This window comes from Quercus lobata, chromosome 5 (genome assembly GCF_001633185.2).
Source record: "Quercus lobata isolate SW786 chromosome 5, ValleyOak3.0 Primary Assembly, whole genome shotgun sequence".
NCBI classification, from domain to species: domain Eukaryota; kingdom Viridiplantae; phylum Streptophyta; class Magnoliopsida; order Fagales; family Fagaceae; genus Quercus; species Quercus lobata.
The window spans coordinates 18,574,111-18,585,364 of NC_044908.1; the positions used below are offsets into that span (position 1 = coordinate 18,574,111).

The 11,254-nt window shown below is 33.3% G+C and overlaps 1 protein-coding gene across 2 annotated transcripts; it reads right to left on the bottom strand.

Moving 5' to 3' along the window:
- Window positions 1-4,699: 4,699 nt before the first annotated feature.
- Window positions 4,700-10,525, bottom strand: LOC115988753 (F-box protein At5g03100-like). 2 transcript variants are annotated; one of them, XM_031112372.1, is made up of 4 exons: window positions 10,453-10,525; window positions 5,771-7,205; window positions 5,510-5,683; window positions 4,700-5,215 (listed from the first exon to the last, which is right to left on the bottom strand). In XM_031112372.1, the coding sequence occupies exons 2-4, from the start codon at window positions 7,175-7,177 to the stop codon at window positions 5,138-5,140; spliced, it is 1,659 nt and encodes a 552-aa protein (XP_030968232.1). In that variant the 5' UTR covers window positions 7,178-7,205; window positions 10,453-10,525; the 3' UTR covers window positions 4,700-5,137. The 2 variants fall into 2 exon arrangements, with proteins under 2 accessions (XP_030968232.1, XP_030968233.1); XM_031112373.1 differs by having other exon boundaries at window positions 5,771-7,201; window positions 10,453-10,508.
- Between the last annotated feature and the right edge of the window lie 729 nt (window positions 10,526-11,254).

An 11,254-nucleotide genomic window follows, 5' to 3' on the forward strand; every position in this document is an offset into this window, starting at 1 on the left:
CTGGGTCGATTTTCACATGGCTGTTTTGAGCCTTTCTGAGCTCTATTTTCCTCAAAATTTATATCCCTGAAAAGATATGGATGTCTAGTTTCCATAAGTTTTAACTTTGTGAGATTCAGAGCTACGGTCGTCAAGATATCACATCCGGAAGGGAGGTGATACAGTGTAAGAAATTCTATAATGTTTTTTCTTAAAAAAATTTATTCCTTCCAATCCATGACAGATTTCATCAAGTTCTTTTTGCGAGAGGTGGTCGAGACCTCATACTTTAAGCTGGTTTAGACTGATCGCTCCAATTATTGCCCAATTGGTACAATTTTTTGTGTGAAGTTGGTCCAAAATTAGCCTGCTTGACCTAAAAAACAAAAAACAAAACAAAAAAAGGTGAAACTTTAATTAGCGTCTTGGGGTTTTATTGATATTTCATCCGTTTTAACTCCAATTTTGGCCCGTGATATCATTTCAAAGGAAAAAATATGACCTATGAGACGGTCCAAAGTTCAACTCAATCAGACGGTTGGATCAAAAAATCAACTTTTTAACCATAACTGGTTAGGGTTTTTGGTCTTAATTGCTATCAGAGAGGTTTTGAATGTTGCAACCCTTTGATCCACCACTGATAATGTTACATTTATTTGTTACCCTTTTTGGCTTTGAAACTTGCGATTTGTACTTTTTTTCAAATTTTGGCATTTGGTTTGACACTTGAATCGGAGTCAAACAAAATATGATATCAATAAGATATATGATTTGAATTACCCTCTTCCAACGATGCCAAATAAAGCAACTGGCATCATTTTGTTGTGAAGACATCATTTTTTGAGAATGAATTTAGTCCATTTTGTGGCCATTGGCTCTACAAATTTATTAGGAAATATAGTCAAATTATTAATCCATATCTCCCAGAATGGTACCCCCTCATCTAACATGACTTATGAGTTTATATATATATATATATATATATATATATATAACTTCACGCACCCACATGCATACATATCTTTTCTTTTTTTTTATTAAATTTTATAATTTGATAGTTACAATTAAGGGAAGGGGGATTTGAACCCTAGATGTAAGGGTGTCCACTGAAACCCAGAAACCAACCCACCTGTCTAAACCACCTGGGCTAACCCAAAAACCAACTAATCCAACGCCGGTGATAGTTAGTGATGGGTCTTTGCCACCAAAAGCCAACTTAGGCGGGTTGGATGGTGGGTTTTCTTCTCCAAAACTAGATGAACCCAATCCAACCAACAAAACCCATGAAAGATGGCCGGATTTACCTAGATTCGTTTAGATCTAGCTATATTGTGGTTGTTTTCTCTCAGATCCAATGAAGATTTGGTAGTTATTGGTTAGATCAGGCAAAGATCTAGTTTTCTCTCTCTCTCTCTCTCTCTCTCTCTCTCTCTCTCTCTCAGATCTCAAGATGAGATAAAAAAAATTTGCTCAAATCTGGGCTTGATGTGGTTGTTTTTGCTTCTATCTGACAAATATTCGGTGGTTGTAACACAAATTCAGCGAAGATATGGCGAATATTTGATGATTATAACTCAGATCCAACTTCGACTGACTCAATCATTGTCCATCGAAGACCGATCTGACTTGACCTGAGGTTGTCTACAATTGGCGGCGAGTCGTTCAACCTTCCACCCGATGTGAGCAGGTCGATTGTGGGTTAGGCACAAACCCAACCTAGACCGACCTATTGACACCCCTACCTGGATGGATGTCTTAGAAATATTAGAAGATGCTAACTAGTTAAATTATAAGGCTCTTGCTACCTACATAAGCTTTGTGTATACGCAATGCACATACAACTTAAAATGTAAAAGAACCCATAAAATGATAGTATATCAATTATATTGTGTTTCTTTGTTGGATTTTTTTTATATGAATAAGTCAATTATGCTTATAATTCTCCTATAATTTTTTTTTTTTTATTGATACGATAATATTTTAATTTGTGGTGTCCATTCAATGATGATTGCTCTTATCGTTAGGCTAAAATATTAATCAGTTATTTGTATAGATAGGATTTGAATCACAAATCTCTTATTCAATGATAATAGACTACTAGTTAAACTAGTAATAATTTTTAGTAATTAAATAAATGTTATGTTGGCTTTTGTTAAACCCATAAATGACAATTTAAAGCCATATAATAACACATTTGTGCATCTAAAATCGAAGAGTTTAACTTAAAAATAATATCAAACTATGAATATTATATTATTTTCAATTTTTATTACAATACACTAGTTTATATGAAAAATAATAAATTATCACATAAGGAATTTTATTCTTACCAATTTGAAATGTAATAATCCCCCCCCCCCCCCCCCCCTCCCCCTTTTTTTTCTATCTTTATTTTTACAATTATAACTTTTAAACCTTTGATAATATTGGCCTTTGAAGTACCAATTGCTCTGATTTCACCATCTTTGGAGGCGGAAGATTTTGAAGCAATACGGGTGAGCCTTTTAATACATTTTTATCCCATTTGGAAGAGGCTTGTTGTTTGGACATTGATAAATGAAACCCAATTACGTCAATGTACCAACAATAAGGCCTCCATACATTGAAAAGGTAAGTTGGGTTCCTTCTTCGATTCCAATTGGCCCAAAGGTCCTACTGTTGCTCTTGAATTCATACATCCATCTCATCAAAGACTTTGAGACTTCCATTCCAAACTGTGATCGGATAACTAAACTGCCACCATGCACTACAGGACAATCGTGGCCACTCACATTGATTAGGAACTCCTCTGGGTGTTGCAGCTTAATCTGGAATACACTCAAGAAAAAAAAAAAAATAGTATTGTTTTTGCTCAAGAGAATTAAGCTTTTTGTCGATGGGAATTGCAAAGGAAGATGTACTTGAGTCCGGGTTTACCTTGATGTCTTCTAAGTCCAAAATTAGTTTGAGACAATACCAAAAGATTATTATAACCCTTCATGTTTGACTTTGACTTTAACTTTAACTTTAATGTGATACTAAAATCATAGTTTACCAAAAATTTTAACTTATCTTTATGTTTGATTTCGCTTTTATATTGTTAATGTTGTCTATTTCCGTTAGAAATATAACTATCCATAATATGATTTTCTCCTTACAACAATAAAAATACTGCATTTCACAATATTTTAGAACTATCATGAAATAGTTAACACATGAAGGGCACCTAACGGTGAACTTATAAAGAGGAATGGACAACATAACCAATATAAAAATAATATTAAATATGAATTGCTAAAATGGAAAAAAAAAAAAAAAAAAAATTCCCAAATTTTAAAGGCCAAAAATATACTTTACTCTCTTTTTTTGTTTTTGATTTTTTTCCTTTTGCACAAACAATGCCACCTTCCTATTTTCAAGAATGTAAAAATCATATTATAAAACATTGGACTCACATATGAAAAAATATTTAAATACTTTTTTTTTTCAAGTATATATATATATATAAAGTTGGATTAGGATCACATAGTTTCACCATAGAGTTGTGATTATAAAAGGATGAAGTAGATTTTGTCACAATCAAAAATTAACAAAATCAATTTCACTTGTTTCAAAATGAATAAGAAGAATTTTAAGAACTTTAGAATAAAGTTATCCCAGAAAATCTAAAAGGTCTTATTGTAAAAAGTCAATACTTTACGTTTTAGTTAAAGTATATATATCATGACTTTTTTTTTTTTTTTTTTTTGAGGTGAATATATCATGAATTTTGATTTTAATTTCAAAGATAAGTGAAATTATTTAGATATTTTATTATTATATATAAGATGGGTTTAAACTTTAAACTCATTGCCATTATGAGGGGAAAATAAGAGGATAAATCTGCATATAGTTGCAACATGTAACTTAAAAGAACTAATCTCACTTATGTATTTGATTTACATGAGACTAAGAAAAAGGCAAATAGAAGCCCAATTAATTACTCAGAGGAGGCCTTCTAAAGATCTGGCTGGCAGCACATAAAAAATAAGAATAACTTAGAGACAACGAGGGGAAAGGCAATGGAGATAAAAATAATACCATTCTTGTTCAAAACTAGAACAGCATTCATTTTATTAAAAGGAGATAAAATACCTTCTTCTTTTTTTTTGAGAGAAAGTTTAAACTTATAACATCCACTCTTAATGATAGTTTTTTATCATTAAACCAAAATACCAATCAATTTTTGATGCAAGCAAGGATTGAACTTCAAATCTCTTATTCAACCATTAGAGATTTTATCAATTGCATTAACTAAAACTCACAGATAAAATACCCTTCTTGTTCAATGCTAAAATAGCATTCATTTTGTAATATGATTGTGGCTGTTGTTGCTGCCAGTCACAGTTCTCTATTGTAGCTAATTGCACAAAAACTAGCTCAAAGAAATCCCGTCGTTCATATGCAATGCATGGCTGTGAAAAGCCTTGTGTCATTCAGATTTGGTAATTTTTAGCAATATATGTGGAACATCAAGTCTAAGAACATGACACTTTTGACAACTACTGACATGGCTAGTTGTGGTTTGTGCATAACAAGAAGCCTAGGAACATAACATTTTTTGACAACTACTGACATGGCTAGTTGTGGTTGGTGCATAACAAGAGTAATGTCAATGATAGACCTAAGTGAAAGTGATGTTGCTCTAATTGCAACAAGTTATATAAGCAATTATTAGAAAGCAAAAATATTGTGAATGATGTTGTATGCCTAATATTAATTATGAAGATAGTGAAGAACATACACCTGCTAACTAGTTCATGAATTAACCAATCATTTTACTGATTTGGAGCGTACTAGTTCATGAATTAACCAAATCAGTGACTACTCATATTTAAAAGTCTCAATAATGTGTTCCGATTATATTTTAATCCTTTGACCAAAAAAAAAAAAAAAACAGGAGAAAGTTTAAATAGTAGAGCTACAGTTTTAGATGACTTTAGACACTGATATAGGATTAAGCGTACAACCTCATCATCCGCCACTTGCCTACCATACGTTCAACAGATTCCCAAGATAGTCTATAACTGGTTGTCTGGTGCAGAACAGTCGGAGATGACTTCAACCAAGGAATCCAGCCAAATGTCCTTTTACCAGCAGCTGCTTCAATGTTTTCAATCTTGACACCCTTCAGAAAGTGTCACCAACATTTATTTCGAGTGTTGTACGTACAGCAGTTTGGATTTTCTCCTCTGTGCATCATCTTTTCATGTACCAACTATACATCAGAGAAAAAAAGAGAGAAAAAGGAATTCAGTTACAATAGTTCCCAGAAGCACAAATTCAAAGTTTATTCTTCCATACTATGGAATCCATAGCTCCCATCACAGTTATGACAAAGTTCATAACATGATGTGTAGAGAAAACACACATGCGCGCACACACACAAACACCATACAGATGCACAACCCATTAGCCATGCATATTTGCGTACAAAGGGAAGTCTTCACGAAAATCATTTTTGACAGTATGACAATGTTATAAGTTACAGCTCTGTGAGATCCTATCATACCTTGGGGAATTCACTGCACGGAGATGATACTACTGATAGAATCTCTGGGTGCCATGTCCTCAACAAATTATCCAATAAATCTTCAAGGCCAATTGATGGTTTGATTATTTCAAGCTTCAGATCAGATTGTGGAGGAAGCAAAATTTCTTCCAAATTTTCATGAATAATGACATTCTGAGGACAAGCAGGAAAATAAATTTTGTCAGATGTAGTAAGTTGATAGGGGATCATAATTTTTCAGAAAGTTAAGAAGGCAAATACCTTTCTGGAGCGGACAACCAATTTTAAGCCATTGGAGTGTTTTAACTTCTCAAGAAGTTTTCTCAATCTAGCAAACCAGAGAGCATCCTCACCTCCAAGGTGGTTATAGCTACGTATATGTACTGGTTCAAAAGAAAATTTGGCCTCCTTTAATGATAAAGGATTTGAAAATGAGAAAGGCATTTTATCACCCTTAAACTCGAATGAAAAGAGATTTGGAGCATCTATGTCAGCCTCCACTAGATTTTTGCATCCTCTCAAGACAAGTCTTCTAAGCCATATACTCGAAATCGTTATATTCTTCAATTTATTGCATTTGCTTAGGTCCAGTTTCTCAAGGAAAGGAAAATTAGCTAACCGATCTTGAAACATTTCATCTGTCATGTCGCCATCCTCCAATGTTAATCTTTTTAAAGAGACACAAGCAACCAAGTCAATTTTGCAGTGCATGGATTCCTTCCCACAATACCAAAAAGTTTGAAGATTTGGAGCTTTGACTTCAATCTCTTCCAGTCCATGGCAATGGTGTACCTCAACCCTGTCAAGTTTAAGAAGACCTGAAACCCGCAGAACCTTCAACCCTGTGCAGTGTATGAATCTCAAATCCTCAATTAAAGGGCAGCTGGAGATCAGATTGTCAATAATCTGTTGATCAACAAAGACCTTGCGGAGATACAGTTTTTGCAGTTTTGGAAGCTTTATATTGCAGTGAGATTTTAACATACACCCATGTAACCTTAATCCAGTTATTGTTTTTGAAGCAAAAATAGTTGGGGGCAACTTGTAACGTTTACTTTTCTTGACAACATGGAGATCTAGCTCTTTCATGTTGTTTTCAATGGAAATGTTGATCCACTGCTCCATATGAGGGGCCAGTTCTAAATCATATCTGGTAATATGTAGCACCAATTTCTGTATACTTAATTTTCGCTCAAGGTGGCTCTTCAGAGAGTTGTCAACAAAGTCAGTAAATACCTTCTTCATGTTCCTTATATCCTGACGTCCCTCTTGTTGTTGAATCTTGTGTTGGTCAAATATCAAAACGGAGAATGAAGTCCATATCTGCCTCCACTTTCTGGACAAGATACTTGTTCGAGCTGCATCTTTTGTATCATCAAGGAAAGAAAGGATGTGATGGATGATGTATTCAGGCAACTGGGTGATTAGATCCCTGGATTCAACTCTTCGGTCCAGCTTGTCTAAATGTTCCTCACTTAGCTTCCTTCTTTGCCCAATAGTCTTGTCAATGGTGTTGAAACCTCTTCTCATTCGTTTCCCACAAACAGTAGGTGTCTGTGAGACCAAATCCATGGGGATGGTTCTCTCATCCTCAGAAATGGAATCATTTTTCTTTTCCCCAGTACGCATTTTCTTCCTTGAACCTTTCTGAAGGGCTCTTCTCAGCATCTTTTCTTATCCTCTTCTTGGATCCTGTCTGCAGTAGTATTATGTTACATTTTCATGAAAGGAGAAAAAAATATTACAAAACAATTGAATTAATCAAAATTAAACACCCAGGGCAGGCATGGGGTTAAAAAATAAAAATAAAAAGATAGACAGACAAAAAGAAAGAAAAAAGATAGGGGGAAAAAACAGTTAGGAAAAGACTAATTTAAAATCTGCACAACGCAAAGACATGAAATTGATTACTACCATTCAAACAAAATCCTTAAAGCAATTTTTGTCAATATTAAAGTTTTCAATGGATTGGTCTAATGGAAATTTTAATTGGAATCCAAGATTTCTAAGAATGGCACAAAATTGAGAAAGTGGTTGAGGATTTAAGAGCTATTATAAGGAATGAAGTACAGAGGGTGGCAACTCTTTCCTTGGAGAAGTAAATGGAGAGTCAAAGCTTCACCAAGAGTGGGAATTTTCATTTGTATAGCAATATTAGGGAAGATCCTTACAACAGATAAGGAGAGAATGTGTGGAACAATCATTGCAAATTGGTGCTATTTTGTAAATTAAATTAGGACAGTGGATCCTCCAATTTCTTCACTGTGACATTGCTGGGGAAATGTAGACTAATGTGTTCTCTTGTTTGGTGTTAAATGGGTCATGCCAAGAACAGCAGTTGCATTATTGCATTGTTGGAAAGGATGCTTTGGTAGATATTGTAGTGGTGAAATTTGGAAGGTAGTTCCTATGTGTTCAATGTATTAAACGGGCCATGCCAAGAATGGTGGTTGATAGATAGCATTTCTGGAAATGACACTTTTGTTGATATTGTAGCGGTGAATTTGGAAAGATTCTGTTTTGCAATGTGGTATCTTTGGAGAGAAAGGAAAGCAGGTGCAGCATTTTTTAAGGTAGTGAACCATTGGTAATGAGGTCGAAGCTTTTGTCCTTGTGATCTCTTCATGATTGGACAATGGATAACGTTTCATTTTCGTTTTCAAATTTGTTGGAGTTCTTTGATATTTTGAATTTTTTATGTTAGATATCATTTTGGGTTTTTTTTTTTTTTTGATAGGTAATAAAACTTTTATTCAAATATGGTGAACATTACGATCAAGAAAAAAATACAACAAGAACAAAAACTTAAGCTAACAGAGTGTATGATGTCATTTTGGGTTCTCCTTGTATATCTTGTGTACTAGAGTTGTGCCCCTAATCGTGCTTTATATTGAAGTTTACTAACTAAAATATATATATATATATATATATATGAAATCAAAGCTTTCCATGGTAGCCTCTTCAACAACAGAAGTGAAAGTGAGAAGAAATTCCCCACTATGCAATTGAAGGATACATTATAACATGTTATGACTTCACATTTTAATGAACAAGCACAAGCATGGTGGTTTCATGAGTGTTGCAGAAGGTAACAAGACTTCCATATAGTCAACATATTAAAAGACAGTTAACTGTAATAACTCCTAGACACATATGAAGAAATTTCAGATGTAAAGGGTTTTTGGTCCCAATGGGTGGATCAGTTCAGTTTTAGAAATTATTTTATTAAAAATGCTACTTAGAAATATATCACTTGAAGACTGCAAATAATGTATTTATAGTTTATACTCTGTGGATGCTTTAAAATTTAAAAATGTTATGCAACATGCAAAAACCTAGTTTCTAAGTCCATTACATCAATGCCACTAAAATTTATTATCTCATTAACTGCCCCATTATTATTGTTTTTTTTTTAAAAGCACCCAACAAAACAAACTAATATGATTTGAACCTCACAATTCAAATTTTAAATTATCACAATCTTCATAATAACATGGTTGGCCAATTTGCCAATCCCAATTGCTAATTGGATATGCACCTGAGGATCTTTATAAGGATTAACAAACAATGTTTATATAATCCACTTAAATACATCACAAGATAAATAACTAAATTAGAAACAAGTTCCAGAAGAGAAAATAAATCTATGTGCCACCTTAGTTACTATCAGTAATTAATAATAAAGTTCCAAATTAGGGGAATCTGGGAATCACTTAACCAAAGATTTGAAAGAAAATTGGAATGAATGTCAATATATTCTACTTTTAGACTCTTTTTGCCATTAGATCAGACACAATCATTCATCAATACTAGAAATGCACTAGAAAAGATACCCTATATCGCTATTTTCCATGAAATGCCAACATTTTGCATAGTCGTCAAACCAATAAATTCTTGAAAAAATACACTACAAAACAGGGGTGAAGGGCAGGTCATGAGACTAAATCTCCCAGAATTATAAAATCATGCACTTCATCTATTATTCTTCAAAGAACGCAAGAGTGTTGACGAGAATGACAAAACACAAAGAAATTTAATCTCAAAGGCAATAGTTGAAATTAGTCTTAAAATTATGAGTTCCCTAGCAGATTTATAATAACAATGAACAATTGAAGATCTTCAATACCAATAGATAATCAATCGGATATATTTTTAAAGAACACAGTAAACCAGAAATCCAAAAATAAGAATGAAGACAAAAAAATTAAAATGATTCGGGTAATCGTTTTCTTATGGGTTTAAACCAAAATCTGATTGTGAATCTTGAAGACAACTACTATTGCTAGACCACATTCCTTAGTAACTAAGGTTAGCTGCATGATACATTCTCTGTCTATTACTCTATTTTCTTTGTAGCTCTTCCTGCAATGTTTACTTACTAAAAAAAAAATCACTTCCTGTAATCTTTTAAATTTGAAATAATTTTTTATGCTGATAATAAAGAATTCAAGAAAAAACAATATTAAAAAATAGAATTCAAAAGCAGAAGAACAAAAAGCAAACAAATTTGAATCCCCAGAAACTCAACTAATGTATTATTTACAGCAACTTTCCATTCAATTACTTCAATCCTCTACTCATATAAGATATTAAGACTATGTTTGAATCAAAAATTTTCAAAAAAAAAATATTTCCAGCAAATTTTTTATCTAAAAAGTCCCAATTTTTTCAATGAATTACTGACAAAGACACTAAATTTATTCACACAAATCCATCAAAACAAACACAACCCAATTAAGCAACCGCATTAAACTCAATTGGGTATGCGTTATTTTTTGTGTATGAGATCTCAAACAATTGAGATAAGCAAACAAAGCAAAGCATAAAAAGAAAGGAAACCCTTTTTTCCAAGAATCATAAGATAGTGCAAGTAAAACACAGAAACACATACATATGATGTGAAGAAGAAAACGATGAAAGAGGAAGAGCACTGAGGAAGTTACCTTGTCGAAAAGGACTGTCTATGCAGAGAGAGAGAGAGAACGGTGCTATGATCTACTTGCCAGGATTGTGTTACCACGAATTTTATTTATGGGTTGGGCTGTACTTTCTTTTATAATTGCGAGTTTTTGTGGGCTTTCCTCTAATCTATACCACAAGCCCAATTGCAAGTCATATTGCGTTTCTTTTTCTTTTTCTTATATATTGGAATTGGATCAAACGCATTCCCCGCCACTGTTACACTCGTTCACAGCAAAATCAGTGAAACTGTGAAAACAAAAAGCTTTTGATTTCTCCCAGGTTCGCTATTCTTCTCTCAAACATCACTTTTTTCTAGTATAATATTTCTTCTCTAAAACAACACAGGCACAATTTAGGATACACTGATACTCATTTAGAGTGTCATACTTGTGCCATAACGGGTCGTACCTATACTGTAACGGGATGTCCTTCTGTATCATGTTTTAATTTTTCAAAAATTGCACATTGTGTTTGTGTTTGTGCATCCTACAGCCGCACAATTCTCCATTAGATAAAAAAAAGGTTCAATACTGTATTTTGTCACATTCAATTGACGTTACATGTGAATTGTGTTATAAAGAAAGAAAAAAAATTTGGGTTGGGTTGGGGATTTCAAAAATTTTTTTTTTTTTTTCTTTCAAAATTATCTGTTTTAGTTACAATAACAACAACAAAACCTTAGTCCTAAAATTTGGAGTCAGCTATGGATCCTCAATAATAAAGTCTTGTTTTCGTCACAAATAAGTTGTAATTTCGAGGCATGGGACTGACTCTTCCATGGTT

Excerpts from the sequence above, each read along its gene's own strand:
- LOC115988753 (XM_031112372.1), bottom strand. The coding sequence starts at position 7,177 with ATGCTGAGAAGAGCCCTTCAGAAAGGTTCAAGGAAGAAAATGCGTACT. Across the intron at positions 5,684-5,770 it reads TGGTTGTCCGCTCCAGAAAG|AATGTCATTATTCATGAAAA; the intron begins GTATTTGCCTTC and ends GCTTGTCCTCAG. Across the intron at positions 5,216-5,509 it reads CGTGCAGTGAATTCCCCAAG|TTGGTACATGAAAAGATGAT; the intron begins GTATGATAGGAT and ends TCTGATGTATAG.